At 39.1% G+C, this 26,091-nt stretch overlaps 2 protein-coding genes across 11 annotated transcripts in view; both read left to right on the top strand.

The window, feature by feature from the left end:
- PTN (pleiotrophin) overlaps positions 1-26,091 on the top strand; it is a 486,673-nt gene that overhangs the window by 163,283 nt on the left and 297,299 nt on the right. The gene's annotated exons all lie outside the window — the stretch shown is intronic.
- The window catches only part of DGKI (diacylglycerol kinase iota), a 419,644-nt gene that overhangs the window by 226,465 nt on the left and 167,088 nt on the right, over positions 1-26,091 (top strand). For all 10 annotated transcript variants that reach the window (XM_078059602.1, XM_078059609.1, XM_078059607.1 and 7 more), the window contains 6 exons: positions 808-890; positions 2,770-2,830; positions 11,837-11,950; positions 13,358-13,495; positions 16,654-16,732; positions 25,390-25,445. In XM_078059602.1, the coding sequence (XP_077915728.1) occupies positions 808-890; positions 2,770-2,830; positions 11,837-11,950; positions 13,358-13,495; positions 16,654-16,732; positions 25,390-25,445 (531 nt within the window). The remainder of the gene's footprint in view (positions 1-807; positions 891-2,769; positions 2,831-11,836; positions 11,951-13,357; positions 13,496-16,653; positions 16,733-25,389; positions 25,446-26,091) is intronic.

The raw sequence follows: 26,091 nt of genomic DNA, 5'->3' as shown, positions 1-26,091 counted from the left end.
TCTTCCTCCGCCTGACATGCTCTCTCTCTGACAAATAAATAAATAAAATATTTGGGGGAAAAAAAAAAAAAAGGATCTCCAGAACGGCCTTGTGTTTTCCATGACGATCAGTTCTACAAATGCCAGTTATAAATTACTTAAAACATTCCAAAAATGTTCATGTGAGAACTGTTTGACTTAGAGACATGGAAATTGAAACAAAGTCAAAGTAAGCTGTAACTAGGAAAGTTACATATATCTATCCTAAATAATGAGGAGCCTGTGAGACTTTTGCTTCAGTTAAGAGAAATTATTTCAGTAAAATCACACTTAGCACATACCGTCTATCTTCATATTATGCAAAGATAACAGTAATCTTCACAGTGAAGTTAAAATTAATGTTAAATGACGTGGACTGACTAATAACTTCCCTACATGGGTTTTTATGTTGAGTGATCATAAAACCTGTAAATACTGTTCAGTAAGCACTTAATTGCATGCCAAGCACTGTGACGTGCTCCTCAAATGTGATTGCATATAATTCTTGCAACAAGTCTGTGAATGAGGCATTCTTATCTCCACATTAAAGAGAAGGAAGTTGGGCTTACTGAAATTGGAGAACTTGGCCAGAGTTACGCAGGTTGGACAAAAGCCTCCTCTGGACATTCAACCTGTGTATCAGTGGCCAAAGCCCATGATTTTAACTACTACTTCATGCTATTTATAATTAGGTGATATTTTAGATAAGAGGATTTGTTTTTATTTTTTCAATGAGCAGCAAATATTTGGAAATCTCTATTGTCTTTTTAAATTTTTTTTTTCTTACAGGGAACCAAAGTCCTGCAGATGTTCATGTGGTACCTGAATCCACGGCAGGTGTTTGATCTTTCTCAGGAAGGGCCCAAAGATGCGTAAGTCTGCAAATAACCCCCCGTGGTCCACACTGGTTTAGGCAAGCAAGAAGGACTTCTGCTGTGAAGTCAAGCTTCATTATTAGATTACCTTGTGAAGTATTTTCTGACCATCCCTCATTGACTTTCTCAACTGTAGTCACCTCCCTTAAACCTTCATCTGCCGTTTCTCCTCTGACTCTTCTTTGGGCTAATTCCCTTCCAAACTAGCTACACAGTTGTTAACTCAGGGCCTATTTCTTGTGTGTTTGCTGTTCATGTGCATGCAACTGTAGATTATTTACAAGTCTGCACTGAGAAAGGATTTGTCCTTTTTCTACTTATGCATGTACAACTTGGGAGATGTACATTAGTGAGAATGTAAGTGTATCTTTGGAGAGTGGCCATATTTGTTTATGAATGTGTTCGTGTATTTGAATAAGAGGTTTGTGTGTGCACCTGTGTCCATTTGAGACAGATTAATTGATTATGCCTATGGATTCCACACCAGAATGGGAGGACATTTTAATTCCTGCTCAATCCCTTTTTCTGAAGTTCTCAGAAGTTTCATTCTGTTTTTGTTAGAAGTGCTGAAAATAAAGTTTAGACGTAGGTGACATGTATCCTGTATCTTCCCTTTGGTGGCAGTGGTCCTGTATGTGGTGGAAAAGAGCAGGACTATTTCTGCTACTGTGGGATTCCCTTTTTAAAACCCATGTATTAATATAGTTTGGATGTCATTGGATAAACAGAACTTAAGGGATACTAATTATTTTTAAATAAGTAACAATATCAGAGGCAAAGTAACCAGCTCAGATCATTTCTAGAGAAATAATATTCCTATATGATATTAATAAATCATATATTTAAAGCATTCAGGAGAACATTAAATATAAAAATTAATTTCTGCCATCATTCTTTTAATCTATGAACTTCTTCACCACTAGAGTTCGCTATAAAACTTCTCTATTTTTCTTTTCAGTATTTGGATGGACTAAGGCAAATCTGCTACCCTGGCTTTTGCCCTTTCAGATGCTTTTCTTAAAATCTTATCACTTTGGTTAGACTTTAGGCAGAGCCTTCATAGGTCATCCTAAAGAATGTGGCCAGATAGGAGATGTTGCCAGAAAAAAAAATAACTTGATTTGGAAGATGATATTTTTTAGAACAGAGACATTGACAGTTTCACTTAAGGAAATGTTTTAGCAGGGGTGCTATAGTTAGTTGTGTTTTATCAAGAGCCAGCATGAAAAATGATCTAATTTTAAGCAGACAAATTTTAAATAAAGAAAAATCAGTAAATCTTCCCTCTTTGGGCTGAAGAGTATAAATTTGGTTCGAGTGTTAGTGAATGAGTGGAGAGAGAACTAGAATTGTAAGTGTGTGGTAATGCTGTGGGCATCCTCCCGCCACCCTGTCTCTCGGAAAAGGTTTACTGGGATTAAGAGTGGAAAGTATAAGTTTGAAAAGCAAATCCAGGAAAAGCTGACAAAAAATAAGGAGGAGACATATAATGACTAGTGACTACCAGTTAATGAGGATTTTCTTTGAGAAAGGAGGAAGGAGTATGATGGGAAAAGAAAAGAAAGTCGGAACTAATTAGGAAAACCATGTGAGTTGATGCATTAATAGGGATTATGGGAAATAAAACTCTGGGACATCCTGAAATCCCATTCCAATGTCAGCCATTTAAAAATGATTTTTGCTGCCAACCTCTGATCCAGTTGTTGGGATCCATCCCCTTGTGATAACTTGGTAACTAGTTTTGATGACATCATTATCCTCATGATTATACATTTTCTCCAGTGGACATCCCCTCCTCCTCTTTTGCTCATGTTTTCTCTCTGCGATGGCCAGTGATGAGCTCTTTTGTTTACTTCATGTTCTTTTTCCTCTACAGGCTTGAGTTGTATAGGAAAGTACCAAATCTGCGAATTCTGGCCTGTGGTGGGGATGGAACGGTAGGTCCTCGAGATAGAATCAAGCTCTCTCCCTTATTTCTTCCATCTTTCTTTTGCTCTCTGTATGACAGTTCTCTTTATTCATTCCCACCTCACCTCTTTCCAGTCCCCTAAGACCTAGGTCTCTGTCTATGAGAATCATAGCCCATAAAGGCTTAGAAGAGATGTTGTTATTATCTCCTGGATTCTTAAATTATGTTCTGCTCCCTCAGCTTTACTGTTAGCCCTTCCTGTTCTACAAGGTAAGAAGGGAGTCAGATCATTAGAATGAAGGTTATAGATGACTAAGTTCTTAATTTAAAAAATAACTTATTTCTTTTGGTTCTTAATAATTGGTCATAGTCATTAAGGAGAAGTATATGGACAAAATTACTGCATTTGTTCTTTTATGAGAGGAGATAAAACTTAGAATACTGGCAGTGGTTTACCTTAAAGATCATTGATTGGTTTCCTTTGTATTCATTTTTGAAGAAAAGATGGAATTGTGCTGAAGTTTAATATTATGGGTATATTTTCCTCTATTTGTCTCATCTGTTTCTCCATTTGCCCTCTACTTATGTTGGTATATTTAGCAAAGGCAGAGAACTGAGAACCATGACATTTAGACTCTGCTGCCCAGTGTCTTTTTCTTCTGTATTTGGAGTCCGCTCTCACAGGACCTAGAATTTTTATTATGAACCCTCTTTGGCTTTTCTCTAATCTCCCTAATTAGAATGTTTTATTCTTGAAGGTAGCAACAAAATCTTTTAACTACCTCTCATAGCACTTAATGCAGCATTGGATATACATTATATACCAATAAATGCAACTGAAAAAAAACAGAACAGTGTTTCCACTGGTCCTTTAAGATACTCCCTGAAGATGAAAACATTTTTCAGTTGGGAAAATAGTGTTTACCTTTGTCAAGATTCACAATGCACATTATTAGCTTATAAAATTCATTATACAATTTTACAGCTGAGAAGCCAAACCTGTTTCACTTTATTTGACCCAGTGTTTTCCAAAACTATTTGACCATGGAATATTTTCTGCCACAATACTAATTAAAGTTCAATCAGTTGAAGTGTTCTAGGATAGGCTGGTTTGGAATTTTCCCAACTTTTTTAGTAGAATTATATCCAAACAAATCCTCTGGGAATATATTTGTATTTAGTATATAGTATGTGTGTGTGTGTGTGTATATATATATATATACATATATATGTATATGTATATATATGTATATATATTTGTATATATAAGTATATTAAATATATATTAGTATATTTATTATGTGTAACATACATATACACACACAGAGTGTTCTTAGCTCAGCTGTCCCCAGGTTAGTTATCTTAAAATATAAACTTATTGTGACCCTTTACTACAGTTCTTTTCCTTATTTTAGGATCTCCTTATCTTTCTATATGACTTCAGCATTTGCTCCCATCTTTTCTCCTTCTCTCAATCACAGTGATAGCAGAGAAGTTGAGGCTATGCCTGTTGTCCTGAATTCATAGTTCTTAGCCTTTCTTCATGGCTCAACCGAAGTGACCGTGACCTCAAACCCATGTCCACTTCCCATTCCATCTTTACATCTTGGGCTTCACCACTGACTGAGTGCCACCCCTTCCAAATTTCTCGCATCCTCCTGGAGCCTCCTGGCAGCTCGCTCTCGCTTCTCCTTTCGTCTTCCTTTCCTCTTCTCACTGGGAATGTGTAGAACGCACGTTCCAGGTTATGTGGTTTTGAGGCATTCTCTGCAACTAGAGAAGTATTTGGAAACCTGGGGTTTTAAAGCCTGAAGGACGAAGAGAAGAGAGTCGAGTCCAGACACTCGTGACACAGCGGCCGTTAGGGAATCCAGGCCAAGGTTCCAAAGAAAAATGAAAAGATCGAGGTAGAAAGGACCACTCATAGTCTATTCTGTCAAGAAAAAAAAAACAAAACAAAATACAAAGGAGTTTCAAGAAAGACGCAGTGGTTATATCCTGAAGGAGAGACTGGAGAATTATCGTTGATTTTGGAGACTAGGAGGTAACTAGTGGTTTTCAAGAAAACCATCTCAGTAGCATGTCTGGGACAAAACCAGAATGACAAGCAAGTGACACTTGGTAGATGGCTAATGAATCCTAAAGACCAGACCCAATTACAGCGTTGGATATCTGTGAATACGCCCTGGTGCCATTAATAACACCTTTTTGACATGAAGACTACCTAGTTCTCCTACTTAGCCTGTCTTTTCTAGCCTCCTTTCTTTAAATATACCATAATTAATAGGTACTCTGCAAGGCTAGATATTACTCTTCTTTTATGTTCTAGGTAGTTTTTCCTCCTGGGGACCGTATCTATGTTCCTGGCTTCGGTTTTCACATCCTTCCACATAACTTACGAATGCACTTGACATTTATACTCGGGTCCCTTGCATGCTCCTAAGGAAAGTAGTAGATTTACCCGAGGGTTGGTGCATACTTTTGTACTAATTATTTTCTCCATGGTAACCTCTGTAGTTTAATCATTCAGAACCAACACTTGGCTTATCTTGTACCTTATATGAAACCAGGTTTTATTTTATTTTACTTTACTTGGTTAAAATGGATGTGTTGTGAAAGAGGCCTGGAGTTTATGAAATGTTTCTCTAGGTAAGTGATTGATATTTTTAGTCTGATTAGTTTAGAATATGAAACTTTTACTTTTGAGTAGGGGCAGAGTTTCTATAAAGGCGAGGCGTCCTGATGGATTTATGAAGAAAGCTTGCTGGCTTGAGGCAAGTGAAGAATAATTCCTGAGCGTGTCAGGTATACATTTGACGTAAGGCATTTAGCCTTTACTCGGGGAGCATATCCATCACCGTAGAAGCTGTCAGAATTCTGTCAGTATAGTGACAAGGTCCCAGGGAGAATCAGGAATGGATTTTTTTTTTTTTTTTTGACTGATTAGGAGGAGGATATATTAACCCTTAACGGCATTAGTTTGCGCACAAAGTATTATTTCATGTATAGATGTCTTGCGTCAATTTGGAAACGAGTTCTTTGGCTTCACTGCTAGTTCTGTGTCGCTCTGCCTCCTTGCACTTTTAAATAACCCATCTCTTAGCACTGCACCTGGAGCAGGTTTCTAACCCTCCTTTGAGACCTTCTAAGTCTGCAAAGGGATACATTTGCCATTTCAACATGCGATCATAGAAAAATCACTAATGAGATAGTTTGTGTTCAATGTGTGCTGTCTTCAAAATCCGGCGTATATTTCTACTTCCATCATCTCCAGTTTGTATTAGACACATTCCAGCGCTCAATCACCGCCTGTGGCCAGTGGATGCTTCAGTGGACAGTGCAGGTGTGGTCTCTTTGGAACTGGTTAGCACCGTCCTAAGGTGGTCACGTGGTTGCGGGTATTGGATGGGCTTGTCTCACCTTTGATCTCTAGGCTGAAAGAAAACTCCCCTCATTCAAGAACGATCTCAGACCTGAGGAGCCTGGGTGGCTCAGCCGTTAAGCGTCTGCCTTTGGCTCAGGTCATGATCCCAGGGTCCTGGGATCGAGCCCCGCATCGGGTTCCCTGCTCAGCAGGAAGCCAGCTTCTCCCTCTCCCACTCCCCATGCTTGTGTTCCCTTTCTCACTGTGTCTCTCTCTGTCAAATAAATAAATAAAATCTTAAAAAAAAAAAATCAGTGATGATAGTCGTTGTAAAAAAAAAAAAGAATGATCTCAGACCTTCATGTTTATAAACTAGTTGCTTTTTGGTCATGTGGCGATTGTATACTCTTTCCCTTCTGTGGCCACATCTCTACCTGTCCAGCTCCCCATAGCCATCCGCCTGCTTAAATATCGAAGGGCATGTGAACCGAGACCCCAGAGGCACACATACCCTCCCCTCCTGATGGCTTCTCAAGGTGTAATGTGATCCCGACCTATCTGGCTCCTGACCTTGGTAACTGGGCTGGATCTGCTGGTCATCCTTTGACCATGTTAACATCTATCCAAAGGCCTGGAATTAAACTACTTGGCCATCCACTTCATGCTTATTTCTTGATCACTTGGCTTCCCTAGGTGAGGATGCACCCCAAACAGTAGACACCTCCGTGCCCTGACTTACTACAGCCACCGCAGGGAAGAAAGTGGTATTTCCCTTTAACTGACAGTGGCAAGCACATCATTCCAAGCCCCTTTCCTCCCAAAGCCTCAGCTTATCTCAATCTCTCTACCCGCCCCCATCTCCCTCACCTTCTATCTTGATGTCTTTAGGGCTGACTTTAAACATTTCTTTTAACACACAGTGACTTGTAAGCTATGAAGTGCAAACATAAAGTATCAAAAGGAAGAATTGTAGTGTACACATTCGAAAGGGACACCCAGGCATTAAATGCTATCTTGATGATCTTTCAGTTCAGAAATGTGAGCCTTGTTTCCTTTTGGTTTCTCAATATGCCCACCCTTCACTTTTTGCCAGCATATAAGGCGATGCAACGTATACCTGGTCTGTTCAAAGAAAGTGTCAATTCACTGCTCTTCCCGCCCCTCCGCCGCCTCTAATGTTAGTACATTGCAGAATGAAACTACTGCTCAGCACGCACCGGGCAAACATTGGGTGATGGCTAGGGTGCCCCACGGACAGGTGGACAGGTGGTGGCAGCACTCACCAGCTGGGGGTGGCACTCATCGGCCAGGCTGCTTGGCTCAGGCACAGAGCCCTGGAGCCTGGCCTTACAGATCTGGCAGGCCTGCTCTTCCTAACACAAAGGCAGAAAGGAACGCTGCAAACTGGGAAATGATTTCACCCAGTCTGGACCGTTTTCTTCAGTTGTGGTGGAAAAAATGCCAAGTGCTGTGTTTTGCAATTAATTACATTTAACTGAAGGAGTGCTGGATGAGCTGGTGGAGATGATTTGGGTAAATGTGAAAGCCCAGCAAACACAATCCCTGCCATGAGCCGGAAGCCCGGACTTCCCAAAGGAACGGGTTCCTGGTAAGGGAGAGGCCCCAGTAACAGCCTTGGGCCTGAAGATATTTTATATTAGTTTTGCTTTTATAAGGACAGATATAGGTTATTACTCAAGATCTTTTACGTCTCCTGCTTTTGTAGATGTATTTGTTTACATTCTCTCTCTTTCTTTGTAGTGCTTTTCTGCTTCAGTACAGCTTGGCTTTTCTGTTTTGGATAGTCTCTGGAAGACTTTGTGATTGATGGCAGTCGAAGGTGGCATTGATTTGTGACCCTGAGGTTCAGCTTTAAGTGGAGAGACAGGAAGAGGGCATTTTGCTTCTTGGAAACTGGACCTTCATAGAGGAAGTGAAGAGGAAGAAAAATAAAGCTTAATCATAGCAGCTAATGTTAATTAAGCATTTCCTGTTGTGGGGCATATGCTAAGTCATGTCTACATGTCATTTAACTGATAACATAACCCTAAGAGTCTTGGGAACTTGGAGAGATTGAGTGGCTTACTTAAACTTGCCTAGCCAGTGTGTGATGGGCTCCGTTTCCCTCTTCAGCCCTACCTTCTGTTGCCTTCGGAGGACGCTGGTGTTGAGTCATATAGCTCTTGGATGAGAAAAACTCTTAAGGATGGTGCAAAGCAAAGATACAGACCCACCTCTGCCAAAGAACTATTATTAGTCTAACACTGATGGCATTTGAGAGAATTTCACGACACATCTTGGTTATGAAAGGCAGGTGACATCTGATGAGTCCAGGGTTACGTGATGATGAAATACTAAACCTACCTGATTGTATTCAGGGAAAAATGGTATATTTGGCCACTGGAAAAAGAAGGTAGAATATATTTATGCGGTTCTTAAATCAATTGCTAAGAAAGGGGAAGGTCCTTTCATTCAAATCAGTTATACATTTTCCTTTTCTGCTTAGGCGAAGTGTGAGAGAAAGAGAGAGGGTGAGAAGTCCACGTGTCCTGAGGGCTCCTGCCTTTCTGAGGAACCATGGCACAGGATCACATGGATTCTTGGTCACTTTCTTTGAGAAAACAGGAACCCCTTCAGAAGGTTTAAATGAAGGCTGTTATACCGATTGAAGGATTATTGGAAGATACCTCATCAATTCATGGGAGTTACAGGACACTCATTTCAGTCGTTTGAAACGTATTTGTATTTCATGCACTGTGGACTAATCCTGCGATTTGGAAGATTTCTTTGCAGGCTTCTCTTCGGAGGAAGTTATTTTGTTGTGTTTTGTCTTTCCCTTTACTTTGTCTCCCTCCTTTCATTATTCCTTCCTCGTCGTTTGCATGGTTTCCAGGACTCTGTGACTCGAGCGGGTTCTCTGTAGGTGACTCAGGCACCCATCCTGAGGAGATGTCCCATGTTGGAGGTCTGTAAGTGAGCCAGTTGGGAAGGTGGGCCCACCAAGAGGCTTCCTCCTTCCAGCTTCAGTGGCTCTCCACTGTCTTTGGGCTATGGCCTCGGGCAGGGCTTCTTCATGCTCTTTTCCAGCTTCTCTCCTACTGGCCAACAGGGAGCCTCGTTCATACGTGGCCTCCTGCCGGGAGGTGTGACCTTTTATTCCCTATTATCAGACGGAAGCTGAACTCCTGGCTTTATCGGCTTGCCATTTTGTGTTTGGTTTGCTTCTGGTCCCTGAAGATTTATTTTTCCTATCATTGTGCCTAGAGTGCAGTGGGTATTGGAAATGTGAACACATGGCATTATCTTTACCAGGAAAAGAGAGACCTGTTTCACCTGAGCATAAGAAAAAAATTTCTAATTTAAATCCACCTGAAAGAAAGTAGACTGACTTGTGAGTACAATTCGTAAGGGGGAGACTGAGTGTTCATCTCTCGGAGAAGTTCTAAAGAGACTGCCTTCTTTATAGGAGGTGTTGGATTCCATTTCCACTGAGTTCCATTGTGTCTCCAAGGGTCTCTGGGTCTACACAGGGCTGTTTGCATCTGTAGTCGGTGATCCCTGATTGCTGGGGTTGCTGAGTTTTCATGTCTTGTCATAGTTTATTAGAGGGGATCTACTTCTGTGTGCAGTTTGTGTTTTTAGCAGCACAGGGCTAACAAAGGCATCAGAACTCTTTAGCATCTGACCTACACTTCAACAGCAAGCCTTGTTAATACCATCTGTAAAAACTAAGAACACGTGGGGTCAGAATCTAAGGAGTCGTCTAGGAGTGACTTGTCCAGTTTGAGGGGGTGGAGGGACTTCTGGATACTTCTTTAGATCTGGAGTTTTAGTTCATCGTATTGGGTGACCATGGTGGTATGCCTTTCTAGAAGCAATTTTAGGCTTCTTCATGCACGGGCAAGTTTTACATCCTGGGAAGAAATACTGTGGTGGAGAAAGGATGGAATCTTTAAATGGAATCAAGGGACCCGATATAATTCTGACACTGACACTCCTCGTTATTTAGTCTTGAGAAAATTTCATGACCTCTTTGCACCTAAGTTAATAAATATGCAAATTAACTGAATTTGACTGAGCAATTTCTAAGGTTTCTCCAGCACTCCAAAGATTCCAAAAGTACATACTGCTGTCTCCAGCATGATCAGGCAATATCCAGACTGGGATTTAGGTCTTTATTTAAAGGCTCCCTGCACCAGAATGGCTAAGAGGTTAGCCTTGGTGTTTGGCATCCGTGACTTTGAATGGCGGCTGTACTGCGTAAGTGATAGGATATTAAGGAGGTCGTTGAATCTTCCAAGTTTTGGCTTCCTTACCGATAAAATGGAGAGGAGAATTATTCCTACCTTACAGAATTGTTTTGAACCTTAATAACATAATTACAGAACTTTGCTCAGGGATCAGCACCTAGAAAGCAGTGGTATATCCCTCTCTTTGTTCACTGTAAGCTCCTTGAGAGCAGCCATCTACCTTACATCTTAGCCCAGCTCATTCATCTTATTTCAGTTGCTTAGTTCTGTGTTTTATATGTAGTAGTGTTCAATAAATGTACTGTTAAAGTACACTTTAAAAAAAGATTTTAAATAGGACTCATACAAATATAGAATAAATGCATGTCAAATTTATTTAGCTCTTTAATGAAGGAGCCAGCAAGATGATAAAGTCGATTTATTGGAGAAATAGAGGAAAAGGATTATGTAGTTTATACCAAAATAATTTTTCTATATTTGAGACATAATTGGTTTATCGCCTTATGGGGGAATAAAACCAAACCTTTAACATACTCTTCTATTGTCGACATTTGTATCTCCACAGGATAGAAATCTTCCTGTTAACCTGCAGTCATAAAGTTCTTAGGCCTGTGAAACACTACTTTAGTCTGACATTGTGAGGATATGCAAGTTTCTTTTTGCTATTTCCAAGTTTGGTGTAATTATTCTAAATAGTTACAAGACCAAACCTAAAGTATTATTTATCTTAGAAAAAGATTAAGTGGGAATATGATTCTAGTATATAAGTATCTATTTTCTGCCTAAACTTATAATAAGTACTAGGACCATCCATAATTATGTTTTCTTAATGTTTCATTAAGAAGAATATAGGGATATTTAGGAAAATGCTACTAATTTCTGTGATGATGCTTTGGAGGGGAACCATTTAATGAGTGCTTACAGGGACTATGTCAAGGGCTTTATATACATTTTAATTTAATCTGTAAACAATCTTGTGAGGTAGGCATTATCTCCATTTTGAAAATCAGGTAAATAAATCTCAGTGAGGTTAATTAAGATTATGTAGCCAATATGAGCCAGAATTGAAATTCAGTCTGATTCTGAGTCTTATATTGTCTCTAGTGCCTATGTTATAAACCTCCCTAAAAATTTTAAACTGTTCTAAATTTTAAGGTAGATCTCAAGTTAAACATACAGATGAGTGGGTCTAGTTTTGCTTACATGACAGCATATACAAAACAGTGCTCCCCGGAAGAGACTTGCCATTTTGAAACCACTTCAGATAAGTGGTCTGTTTCCTGGCCGCTAGATTAAAACATACATGTTTTAAAGAAAAATCAAACCATTTCATTTGCTTTTTAAAGCTTTCTTCTCTCAGGTTGTCTTTGTCACTTACCTATCTTTCTTATATCTCTTCTGGCCCCCGAAATGTCTGTAGGTGGGCTGGATCCTTTCTATTCTGGATGAACTGCAGCTGAGCCCTCAGCCTCCCGTCGGGGTCCTTCCTCTGGGGACTGGGAACGACCTGGCTCGAACTCTCAACTGGGGAGGGGTAAGAACTGCTCTCAGGGGCTGCCCGGGCCGTCAGGCAGAAGGAGCCTCGAACCCACAGATGTTCTGATGGAAGGGCAATATGCTACTGTTGTCCAAAGAATAAGTTAGAATTGAGGATCAGGGTGCCCATGCATCATGATTTCATCTGGGACCTTTTTCAGTTTAAACTTAGAATCATCTAGAGAAGAAAGTGTGGTATAAAAATGGGGGTTAGTATATAGGCCTGGGGCTTCTTGAGGTATCCATTGAGAGGCAGTTGGGTGGGTTGGTCTCAGGTCTTCATGTAAAGACCTGAATTGATTTTGACCCTTAGCCCCTGGCCAGAATAGCAAATCTGGTTCAGATTATAATCCTTACTTCGGGGGAGTTATGGCTTTTCTGGAGCATTTTGTTTTTCTGGTTGGTGTCATCATGGCTGTGTTATTCAGGTAGCCAGCTGTCCTTTCCACCAGAGAGCCAACTTTAGGCAAGATTAGTGGAAGAAGTTTACCTGTCACTAACCAGCCATTTTATTAATTTTTTTTTACAGTGTTAAGATAGTAAGAAGGCACAATTTGCTAACATATGCAGCCCCACCAGCTTTTTATCTATTCATAGGAGAGATTGGGCTGGGCTCCATGAAAATTATCTTCAGCTATTAGCAGATATTAATTTGACCTTTGTGTGAATTAACCTCCCTTGGGTGATAATTATCTTCGGATATTAGCAGATATTCATTCGGTATTGGGTGAATTAACCTCCTACAGGTCTTTTTTATTTTTTCAAGTGGGCATAGTGGAAATGATAATACATTAGTTGCTTCATGTAAATATGTTTATCACTGTTGACTCCTCTCATCCACATCAGTGACTTGACTATCCTTAATAATCATGCTGCCAATAACACACACTCGAGGAGTAAGTGGTTGCCTAGTAGGGCAGCACCTCAGACAGACTTGCCTCAGTGGTGTCCCTCTACAAGGTTAGGAGAGGTGAATGAGGTGGAAGGTTAATAGAAAAAGTTGTCTATCCTCTGCCACCATGATTCTTTTCCTCCTCTTCTATATACACTTGTTCTGTGTATCTCTCAGATTCCTCTAGTAGGAGGCCTGGGGAGTCCTGTTTTCATTTTGACAGAAGCGACCCTCCAGCATGGCCCTCAAATGCCTACCAGTGACTGTTGGTTCTTGGTGCTGGCGAAAATGACTCCTCACCTCAAACCAGTTAGAGCAGTATTTCTATGCACAATACCTGGGACTGTTGTCTTAGATTCCAAGTACTGCAAGGAAACCGGTCTACTTGCCCAGCCTTGCTAATTGCAAAATGAATAGAGAGCTATAGCAAAAGGGCTCTTGCTTGCATGAAATGCCTTTAGTTAATCTGTTCACTGCTCCAGGCAGCAATGCATATATTCTTTGATTCCTTAGGGCTACACTGATGAACCTGTCTCTAAGATCCTTTGCCAAGTGGAAGATGGGACAATTGTACAGCTAGATCGCTGGAACCTCCATGTGGAAAGAAACCCAGACTTGCCTCCAGAAGAACTTGAAGATGGCGTCTGTAAGGTGAGAGAGTTCTTTCTTCTGCAGAAGGGAAGCCTGGAGCATGTACCTGAGCCACAGGAAATACAATCCTGGCTGGAGAATCATGCTGATTGCTTCCTATGAGATCACAGGATGATGTTTGAGTTCATGGCTACTAGGCCTATGAGCGTAACACTACTCCGTGATTCTGCCCCACAGACTTCCTACCTGCTTCCAGAGCTCAGGGAGCTGTTCTCCATCCTCAACTTCCACACCAGAAAGAATGTATTCATTTTCTAATCTTTCAAGCATTGCAAACTCATAACCCATGAGAAGGTGAAAACTACGGATGTTCTGAAGCATTAGGCATATGGTCTTTCGATAGAAAGATAACCTCCTGAGATTTGTAGTCTCCTACTAAATATCTCTTATGTGTAGGAAGTGTTAACTAAGTCAGTTTCATCACTGGGTTGGGACTTGAAGATGTCTAAATAAATATTTTGACTTAGTATTTTTCCTTCAGTGATTGAGCTTTCATTTCCACCCAAGACAAATCAAGAGACCAATTATACATACATTAGTGCAGTGCCTCAGCAGAATATTTGGTTCTAAGTTCTGGTCTCAATTTCAGATAAATCTGACAGGTTGCCAAGTAGCCATTTCCTGCATATTACTTTCCACTTTTCTTCTGTGATAGTGTTTTCAAAGTTTTGCGTGCATAAGAACATTCACGTGCAGATTATGGGGCCCAGTCCCCATTGATTCTGATCACGTAAATGCAGGGTTAAGGCCCTGGATCCATACTTTAAATGGCATCCCCGGGTGCCTGGATGGCTCAGTCATTGAGCGTCTGCTTTCAGCTCGGGTCATGATCCCAGAGTCCTGGGATCGAGCCCCACATCAGGCTCCCTGCTCCGCAGGAAGCCTGCTTCTCCCTCTCCCTCTGCCCCTGCTTGTGTTCCCTCTCTCTCTCTCTCTCTCTCTGTGTGTCAAATAAATAAATAAAATCTTTAAAAAAATAATAAATAGCATCCCTGCTTTATTGGATTATGCCATTGATTGAGCCAACATTGTCATGGGCATTTTCACTTTAAAATAAATAGAACCAGATATCCTATTAAACCAAACCAAAACCAGTTATTCATTAGCACCATGATCCTGACCAATTATGATAAACATTCAAGTTTATTATTTGGCTAAAATAGGTTAAAACATGTTTTATCTTGTCTTCACATTTTTCCCCCTAAACAATAATCCAGAAATCACAAGGTTTCTGTGAGCTATCATGAGTGCTCAGTAGATTTGCGTTTATAATGTCATAGTGTTGTTTGAAACCACAGGTATCATCGTGGGATATACTTCTTTGTGATGTGTTCGACCTACAGAAACTGGGTAGGATATAGTCAAAGTGAAAAGAATTATACCGTATGGAAATTTTAAGGTCCTTTCCCCACCAAACTTAGAATGCTTAGGCCCTCAGTAGAAATCTCTATTTAAATCTCTTCCCAACAGCTTAAGAAATGGAAAGACTCCTTGGTACAGCCAGGGAACATTAATCCAGATAATTAAAGGGCTTTGAAAAATTAGATTTTTGAGGAGATGTGTAGGAAATTGGGCAATTTTTCCTGGAAAATATGAATAAGAACTTAGTAACAGACTAAATTGTGATATTATTTAGGGGATGGTGACCAGATGTTCTCCTAAAGCTATCAGTGAATGCTAAGACATGGGTTAGATTTGTAGCCAAGAAAACATAAATGGTAGGGATGAACATATCTGTGCTTTTGGCAAGATCACCAACCCTTGCTGTCATTACTAAGGCTTGGTATTTTGTTAAAGTGCAAGAACTGGACATTCTCAAGTATGAAGCCAGGAGAATGAGACATGATTTTGGCATTGTTCTGTGTTTAGTTTCTCGCCTGTTCTCCAGTCAATTGTAAACATTTCTAAAGGGGGCTGATTTGACCTCCGAATTTATGATAAGCTCTGACTCAGGGCCTCCATGGAGGGTTCATTCTTTATTTCCATTGGAAACCAAGGCCATCCGTTTTCTTTTTTTCTGTATTAACATCTCTCTGTTACTCTCCCTCTCATTTCATTTATCTCTTAATGGGATGAGGTCCTCACTCTAGTCAAACAAAATCTTACTAGTCAAGGTGCATATGAAACCCTGTAATAAACCTACTTTTGAGATCTTGAGGGTTAAACACTTCTAACAGAAGAGAAGTAGATTTCTATCTGGAGGCTAAGCCTGATAATTATCTGGAAACATTATCCAAGCTGAGATGAAATTGCTTCTCTATTTAGTTTAACATTTACCTTCCACTCTGAGTTGCAGAAGGGAAAATGGAAGAGCCACAATTTCCTTTCTAGCATTTTCCATGTGCTTTTCTCATTGTTCTAACATTGAAGCCTTAAAAGCACATGAGTTTTGCAGTTCTGATGAAGGATTTTAGGTTGCATAGTCCTCTCCTTTACTAAGCTTGCGGTGGTAACAGCCAGGGACCCAGAGGACTCTAGGAAGGCTTGTGTGTGTACCCGCATCTGTGTCTACATATTTCACGGTCATATTAAAGATACAAGGTCTCATAGACTAAATCGAAATTTGAGTAATACTGACAAATATGTATACACGCATATATATTTTTTTTCCCTGTAGATCAGGGGTAGCTGAATATTTCCCTCTGCCCTATTGCTTATGACTTATGTCAAAAATATATTTTAAAAAATGGAAGGGTAAACATATTAAATGTTACTCATTTGAAATTGCAATATTAATATGCTGGACATAAATTCTCAAAAGGTATATTCACTGATTAGCTTACACATGATCCTTCCATTCGAATTGACTTTCTAAGTTTGCTTAGTGAGTCATTCTTTGTAACTTTTGGGCATGTGCTTCCCTCAGCTTAATTGGGCTCTCTTTTTAATATCCACAAGAATACTTCCCATTTAATAATTTGTATTTGCATCACTTGTTTCCTATACTACTTAAAATTCTTGGGAGTGTTATTTGATTTGAGCTTTAACTAATGAATTCAAAAATCCCCTGTTCCTTCTCTGCAAATACCTTCTGCCTTGGGTTGTGACTTATCTCTTTCCCAGGGACTGCCCGAGAGAAGGTTTCTGGTGTTAGGCTTCATTTTACTCTTTCTGCCTGGTTACGCACCACTTCACCTCTACTTTGTTCCTCATTGCAGCTTCCTCTGAATGTTTTCAATAATTACTTCAGCCTTGGATTTGATGCCCACGTCACACTGGAGTTCCATGAATCCAGAGGTGAGGACAACGTCCCATTCCCATCTCCCAGGGAGGAAGTTTCCAGCAGGTGTTTTGCATGTTCCCTTCTGTTTGCATATCACTTAAGTATTGACAGTGTGCATCAGTGTTGTTCATTTTAACTTTCGTGATGACCCTGGGAGGTAGACAAGATAGGAACTTGTTACAGATAGGACCCTGAGACCTAGTTGTTTAGGGTCTCAGAGATGTAAAGGATGACATCAGATGGATGTTCCAGGTCTCAGACTGCTAATTTTTAAGTTTGACTAGAAACTTTGAGGTTAGTGAACTACTAGGAAGTGATAAAGTTTCTTTCATTTGAGTCATTAAGATATTCACAGCTTCTTGAACCACCGATTGTTGAAGTCCAACATTTTATAAACCAGGGCCGTTGAAATCTGGCAGCAAAAACATATAAGTCCTCCCTGGGTGCAGAAAAGAGACAGCAGTCATCTTAGACCAGTAGGGTAGCTGATCCGTGGTTTAGGTGGAAAGAAAGGGTGGTGATTGGATTGGGGGTGGAGGTGCTAGGAATGCCCATCGGACAAGCTAGAGGGGTGAATGAGAGCCAGTGGTCATGTCAAGGGCCAAAAGAGATGGTGGCAAGATTGGGGAACAAAACCATTTTTGAAAGAGAAATAAGATGAAATAATGGCACGCAGTTATATACTTCATCACATTTCTTACGACATTCAGAGCTGAGAAAGTTTAGGATCTAGGCTTATGTTTTGAATCTTCTGTGCTCACGCTCACTCACCTGGTGTCTCTTCATCTCTCAAAATCTCTTATTAATGTAATTATATACATCTGTGTCTTTGCCTGTATCTACATCTGTACCTAGTCTCTTGTGAATGTTAATATATAACCAAAATCATGCCAGGCAGTAGGTTAGTGAGTGTGTTGTGAGATAAAAGTCCATACATGAGAGGATTATTTTACTTCTTTTCCTCCAGATTCTTCAAGAGCATCAGTGGTTTTAACTCCTGGAATTTGAAGTACAGAGACCTAAAAGTTAGAATTCAAATGTCCAGATTCTAGTAATAACACAGAGGAAATTCTGATAACACTTCTATGCACTAAAGGTCAAGAGTGGAGTAGTAGGATTAAGGGTGTTAGAATACAAAATATAAGTGAAGTCCAAACCTGTAATTCTCTTACTGAGATCAGCAATTTTGGTAGGCTTTGCCTTCCTGCTTTCATAAGGCTTTGAGGGTCAAATGCTGTGTCAAATAAAAGCAGTACTCAGCATAATACCCTCCATCCTCCATCCATGTCGATGTAAATGGTATGTTGGCTAATTGAATTTAAATTAAATAATAAAATAAAATAAAATAAAATAAAATAAAATAAAATAAAATAAAAGCGATGCTGATCGAAGAGAAAGCCATAGTTTGACTTTTCCCTCTGAAAGGCTGGTTGATAACAGAACCACAAATATCAAATACCCAGATCAGAAACACCACCACCCTCCCATTTCCCTGCCATGGACAGCTCTTGGAGGTAGATATTCAGGGAGTCCTACTTTAGAGCCCACATTTATAGTCTGTTGGTCTCCCTATATTTTAGGAGACTTAATTTGGGGAAGTAAATGGAGATTACTTTCCTCGTTTCTTAACCCATTTTTTTCCCTCATATTCTTCAGGAGACTCTGGCTTTGGGCTTCCTAATAAAATCCTTCAGTTTCTTAACAATACTTATAATTATCACCAATGCATGCATCTTCCAAAATAGACATCCTGGCATGAAAAGGGCCTAAATGAGTAAGTGGCAGACAGTGAGTTCATTTAAGGGAGCCTAATATTTTGTCTAATTAATCTGACAATCTCCTAATGATACATTTCCTTGTACTATGATGAAGCTTTCGTGTCTCAAGAGTGAAGGGAACAGAGAGAGACATCAAGGGGGAAAGACCAGGCTTAGAAGAGAATTCTTGAAGGAAAGTGATTTTTTTTTAAAAGTTGTGGGACTATTTCATTTGAAAAGGAATATGCAAACTGTGGTGTATATATATATATATATATATATATATATATATATATATACACACATATACACACACATAGTGTAATATATGTGTGATTATAAAACAATTGGTTAAAAGATGCAAAGCATTAGTCTTGTATAGATTATTTTTGAGGCTTAGTGTAAGTGCTTTCAAGCAGTATGAAATGGAATTGCAGACATTTGACCTGCAGGTAAGCTAGAGCCCTTGAGGAAAACCAGCCACTGAAGAGCTGATAAGAGAAAACTGATGTTGACTGAGACTAATAGCTGCAATATTCATGAAGATGGTATAGAGATAAATATCTACAAAATGTTGGAAACAGATTTGGTTGTATGCCTATACCAGAGGTGTGGACTTCTTAGTACCTGTTAATCTATTTACTTTGCATTAATTTATGATGAAAAGTATAATTACACAAGCTAATTTTCTTTTTTTGCTTTTACTATTTTCTGTTTATTTGGATTTTCCCCGTATTTTTACCTGGATAATCAAGAAATCTCAAGCTCACCTGCAAAAGGAAAAGCAAGATAGTATGGCTACATTTTCAATAGGGGCAGACTTATTTCTTTTGGTATTAAGTGGCTATTCTCAAGCCAAGAACACTTCAAACTGTTCTCAAATGCAGACACTCACAGTTTGAGACATCATGACAAAACTTGTATCATTTGCCATGAAATACTTGGAGGGTGACCTCCTGAGAGCCATTTTAAAAAAAGCCTCATGAGAACCATTATAAAAAAATGAGCTTGTATAGAATAACCTATTAGGTATTAATAAAAGATGTGTGTGTGTGTGTGTGTGTGTGTGTGTGTGTACGTACTTGGGAATTATTCTAATCTATCTATATGAAGTGGGTAATAAATACAAATCTCGCTAAGGCAGAATCTTTAAAAATGTAATTGCAGAAGCAATTTTTGGCATAGATGTGAAATAGCCCATCAAATAGAGGGGACAATTAAAAACATTTGAGAGAGTTTATTGGTGGTATTACTGTTTAAATGCTTTTAGAATTACCAGTAGAAAATCAAGCGAGGAGTAAAGATAGTCTTAACAGTTTGATTGACTTTGTATAAAAAGAATGCAAACATTTGAATAATTTGGGTTTCTATATTTGATCAGAAAGTAGGTTTAGTTCATTTGATTAGAAAATAGAGATGCTTTCTTCTTATTAAAGTGGCTAAACCATGCATGGTTGAACTGTTCCTTGCATATCAGAAAGTGCAGTCTTTTGGAACAGGATTTGGAGATGTAACAGAATTGGCGATTTAATTTTTAGCTGGAGTCTTGCCCAGAACTTTAATAATTATTGCATTATGACAGTGCTTGAGCAAGTACATTGAAAATATTCCCATCTATTAATGTATAGCCATGTTAACAATGATTATGGTTATCAGGAGGCAAAGTTAGGTCTCACTTTGCCAGCTATATGAATTAGACTGTCATTTTTTTGGACATGAAGGATATTAAGCACCTCAAACATTTAGCCTGAGGTTGGATGCTTAAATTTTACTGCCTCGCTGAAATTACTTACTCAGAGGAGTTGAACCTTATGCTACAAGGTCAGGGAAATACAATTATGATTCTAGAGAAGGCAGTATTTAAATTTGATTTAAAATTTACTATTTTCACTGAATATACAGAGACATGCAGATCAGCATGTTTTCAAGGATTATGAATGTTTCATGATTCATATGGAGAGTGAACAGATTTCTTTAAAAAGACATTTCAATGGCTTGCTAAATTTCATCATCACCATCACTGCAAAGCACACACTCTCAGTCTTAGATCTAGGTACTGAGACTCAAACATTTGAGAAACTCTCACTGTCCAAGGTTCTCTGTCTATAACCTTTTTTTCCATTTTGAACCTCTGCATGGCACCTACCCTTCATTCAAGATTCAAGTGTACTTGCCTCTGGAACACTTTTGATCATTCCCTTTATGTGTGACTCTCACTTCATCTGATATAGGCATATACAAAAGGATGTTATACTTTCATTTTCAAATTTATCTCCTCCACTCTAAACTCATGCAGGCAAAAGACCATATCTTCTTATATTCCCTTTGCCGAGTCCATGGCTATCTCAATAAGTGTTAGTTACAGTAATGGAGACTGTAATCAGAGGATAGGCCCCATATATAATGTAAAAGATAACAGTAGAAAGGAATATATAGTAGGGATAAGATTAGTTGTATAGGCAGTAAATAATACAGGAATTTGGCAGGGAAAATCTATCAGGGGAAATTTTCCAGAAAGGGTAAGAGGGAGCTGAGAGATAAAGGAGGAGTGTGAAATATGTAGAAAAGAAGTAAAGTGGGTGAGGGCATTTCAGACAGCAAAGTATAGAGGGACAAATGAGCTTGTGATAAAGATGGGATGACCAATTAATATATAATGAAAGAGTTTCGGTGTTAGAAAAATGGATAATGTTGGTAAAACTATTTGTCCTTAATGGGAGATGATATTGGAAGACAAGATTTTTCTGGATATATACAATTTGAATTGAAGGTGGCATTGTTAGTGTAGGCATAGATTTTGGGATTGTTTATGTATATATAACTGAAGTCTTAAGATTAGGTACATACCTAATGCAGAGGAATGTAGTGTGAGTTTTGTGCAGTTCAAATTGCTTATTGATTTTTATAAACATAGAGTTGAACTTGTATTTATGAATATCTCCTCTAATATGCCAGACCAATTACAGACAAAAGTAGAGTTTAGGATCCTATTCTGATGGCACAGATGTTATTGTGTTGTACATAAAAATAGGATTAATATATTAAATCAATGGAATGGAAGTTATCCAGAACCTTATTATCACCATAACTGGATTATACCTAGAGCCAAATCACTTAGGTGATTTAGATGATGAGATTTGGGAAGTTTGAGTTAATAAGGTTTAGGTGAGATTTTTGGGTTTTGAGTTGATGCCCTAATGGGGATGAGACCTTTGGGGACCTTGGAAGGAATGAATGTTTTTCATATGGGAAAGATGTGAATCATAGGGGTCAGATGGTGGGCAGTGGTAGGTAGAATTTTGGCCTTTATGACCTTTGCTATTGGTATCATTCTTGTTGGTTAGGTTATTTTACATGGCAAAAAGACTTTTTTAGTGTTATTGAGGTCAATAATTAGCTGACCTTATACAGGAAGATAATTCTGCGTTATCTGAGTGGGCCCAATGTGATACCATGAGCCCTTCAAAGCGTAAGTGGAAAGTTAAATAGGAAGTCAAGAGATGTGGCAGAAGGGGAGTCGGATAGATTTGAAGTGTGAAAAGCACTTGATGTGCCCCTGCTGGCTTTGACAGTGGAGGGGATCCCAAGCCAAGGACTCCAGGAGGGCTCTAGAAGTTGAGAATGAACCCTAGCCAACAGCCAGCAAGGAAAAAGAACTTCACTTCTCCAATTGCAAGGAAATAGGTTTTGCCAACTATCTGAATAAACTTTGAAGTGAATCCTTTTTTTTAAAGATTTTATTTATTTATTTATTTAGAGAGCATGTGCGAGTGGGGGGGGCAAAGGAAGAGGGGGAGAGAGAGAATCTCAAGCAGACCCCACTGAGTGTGGAGCCCGATACAGGGCTTGATCTCACGACCCTGAAATCACGCCCTGAGAGGAAATCAAGAGTTGGAAGCTTAACCAACTGAGCCACCCAGGCACCTGTGAAAGTGAATCCTTTTTAGAGCCCCCAGAGAAGAGTCCTGCAGGCTGACACCTTGATTTTGGCCTTGGAAGACCCTAAGTAGAGGACTCAGGAGAGCCCAGTCCAGATTTTGGCCTAGGGAATAAGAAAACAAATGGATGTTTTAAGCTGCCACGTTTTCAGGAATAGAAAACAAATACAATTAATGTTGGTGTCCAATCAGATTATAAATAGGCTAATGGCCTAGACATACACAGTGAGCATTTAGATCTCACTTGGTTCTACCCTGTCTTTGTGGAAGAGGAAGATGGGCAATGGAGGAACTGTAGCAGTAAGCCATGGATGCTTCCACTATTGGGATCTTGGGATAATTTGAGTATTATTGGCATTTCTTGAGAATGGCCTTTCATAGTTGACCTCATACCAATTAACAGATACAACTTCCTTAAGGAACAAGAATGCTTAAACTTTCTTACTGTCCTTTCCCAATTCTGTGAGCCCCCTTTTCTTGATATAGTTGGGGACCACGTTCCTTGGACCTTCTCAAAGACCTGTCAGTTCTTATACATACACATAGACATATTCAGCCACTCAACACTTTAAAAGCCAATAAGGAATGATTAAGTACTATTATTTGCAGACTGTCCCTTGCTTTCTTAGGGATTGGCGTCTGCAGGGAGTAGGGAAGCTCTAACACTACCCAACATCTCTCTCAGCTCCAGCCAAGCTTTGTTTCTGAGGCTTTTTGGAGTAGGGTAGATATTAAAATGGAAAAAGTGTTTAATCATCAAGGCAGGCTCAATCAGGGAGTCAGGAGTATAATACCATTATACTATCAGCAGAGATAACAGAATTTACCTCCATCTTTTCTATTTTCAGGGATAAGGAATATGTGTGACTCTTTTCCTACCTCATTATCTTTCTGACACCTCTCTAAATGCTAGTGTCTTAACTTGTTTAGTTTTACATATTAATTGAATTTTATCTAGTTAAATTACATCTGAAGTGACTGTTTTCATCAGCTGTGTCAGTGAAATCACCAAAAACTCAGTTTATTTATTAATTTTATTCTACTCTTTTGGTTCTTACAAAACATTTCCGATCTCTTGAGAGAAAACTATTTCTTTAAAGGGAAAAAAACAAAAAAAAAAACCTCAGGCTCATAGGAAAACCCCTTAAGAATGTGAACCTTTTCCAAACCATAAAGTACTGTTCTAAAAAGTACATGTTAATAGTTGATGCATGATTCACTTGATAGCTGCAGATGTTAGTGCCCTGAAAAAGTTCTATGCCAGAACTGTGGGTGCCATTTTCCATTTTCTTATTATAACTTGCTTGATAGCCAGCTCTGACCTTCTTTCTTTCATTCTTTTTAAAATTAGGGATTATGTACCCATGATAAATTGCATGGCAACAGAAATTCTAATTTTGCCTCTGGTTCCATAAAGCAAGAGTTAATGCAACTGAAAATGGTACCCAGCCAAATTTGAGTTAAGAAAGGTTAAAAAACAAACAAACAAACAAACAATGTTACTTAGCAGCCAAATTTATCCTAAAGGCCCATACTGTAAAAATGGTGAATTCTGGGTCCACAAATGGGGACCAGGGAGACAGAGCACTAAGTACCACTTTTATCACTTTTTTTTGTTTAGTCTAACCTGTAAATTAACCTTTAACTTTTGTTTGATTTTGTTTCTAGGGTTCAGAGTACTTAATTCAATAGAATAGAGGGAATGTTTAAGGAGAGGTATGAGATACAGAAACTTAAATTTGTAAAAACTCTCAAGAGCCAAATTACAACATACGACTTTATTTTTTTTTTTAAGTTTGCAAGCTTTCACTCAGTTTCCATGTTATGTGCTAATATTATATTCTAGTAATCATGAAAATAATCTAACGATCCTAGGTCTAGGATTATTCCCTGAGATTGTGTAGCTCTTACTCTATGGCATCTTAGCGAGGGAGCTCTTTGCTACTTTTCTTCATCTAGACAATTGTTGAGATTTGCCATTCAAACACAGGGCCAGGACTTGAACAGTTTCAGCTAGTCAGCCAGCTGTCTGTTGAGGAACAATTTGAAGAGAGACCTTGCCCTAAGAGGGGATTAATGAGCATATGGGATAAAATAGCAGAAGGCAAAACATTGACAGTGGGTCCCATTGGAATGTCTTGGAATTCTATTAGGAAGAATGTAAGGAAGTAATTTTTCACTTAGGGATTTTATAATCCCTTATATTTGTGTGAACATTCTCCGATGCAGATTCTTGTTTAACCTTTTTTGTGGTCTTCAACCTATATAACAAACAGGACCATACTCAAAATTAAACCATTTTCACCCACAGCCTTTGCTGTCATATGCCCTGAGTCCATTTAGCAGTTCACCTGCATATATGTATATTTATGTATCTCCAGTAAATCAATTTTTCAACGCCTGTTACAAACAAAAGCAGATAGTAGTTAGGAGGTTTGGTAAAATGTGAAAGCAAATTCTCTATTAATTTTTATCCAAATTTCCAGTATTTAATTACATTTGGAAGCTGCATACATAGTTTACAGAAGACATGCCCGATGGAGGTCAAAGCAGATAATCACCCCTCATCACCCTCCTTTGTCCTGTCACCCTTGCCTTGGATCCCTGCCAGCCCTCTATTCTGAACAGAGTCCAGAGTGTCTCAACTTTTAATGTTAATCACCTGGAGAGCTTGTTAAGTCATGATTCCTAGACAGCACCCCCTAAACATTATAATTCAGCAGGTCTGGAATAGAGCTAATAATTTGCATTTCTAACAAACTTCCAGTTGGTGCTGATGCTGCCATTTTGGGGCTACACTTTTGTAGCACTGGACAACTATACCAACTGGCCTGTAACGAAGGGAAAGATGGTAATAAGGCTGTTGACTCTATTGGATCTGTGGGGTGGGGAGGGAGGGGGAAGAAGAAGAGTGTTAATGGAAGCCACTACCTTTAATGAGGTCTCCATAACAAAACTGCCTGTTTCCTTTCACAGAAGCAAATCCAGAGAAATTCAACAGTCGTTTTCGAAATAAAATGTTCTATGCAGGAGTAAGTATATATTCTATTTTATAATTATTATGTATTATTTTATACTAATTAAATACTAATTACTTATTGTTAATAAGGATACTAACTATATGAAAAATCATTATCCATCTCAGATGTTTCTAAATATTTCTATGTATGATTACAGTTTAATGCCTTGGTTTACAATTAAGATGTATTTAAGTTGGTAGAAAGGGAGCTGGTGTTCATCATTTTTGAACTTCAAAGCTTGAAGGCTTCCTATCGTATGGAGGGGATGATATTCAAGGAGCGATAAGAGAAACATCAAAGGCAGTCTAGAGAATGGGGGAGTTAGGCAGACCGAAAGATGTATGGGAAGTCTTGGGTAAGAATGTGGTTTGTACAGGAGTACATACGCATCAGTGTTTGGAGGAGAAATTGGCAGAGGATGGGCAGTTTCTTGTGGAAGCATATATGTGAGTAAAGGAGGTCTTTTTTCCTTCTCCTGAGGGACATCCCTGGGGATGAATGGCCAGAAAGCGGTGGAGGTGTGTGGAAAGGCCTCCAAATTACTGATTTAAAAAAAATGTAGTTTAAATTTAAACCACTGGCTAGAGAGAATTGAAATAAAAGGGGAGAGGGTGAAGCAAGACATTCTTAGTGGCAAGTTAAAGATGATATCAGCACC

The sequence above is a fragment of the Halichoerus grypus genome, chromosome 12 (assembly GCF_964656455.1).
Source record: "Halichoerus grypus chromosome 12, mHalGry1.hap1.1, whole genome shotgun sequence".
NCBI classification, from domain to species: Eukaryota; Metazoa; Chordata; class Mammalia; order Carnivora; family Phocidae; genus Halichoerus; species Halichoerus grypus.
Note: the sequence above shows the minus strand (reverse complement) of the source record. Positions and strands in the feature narration are given on the sequence as shown.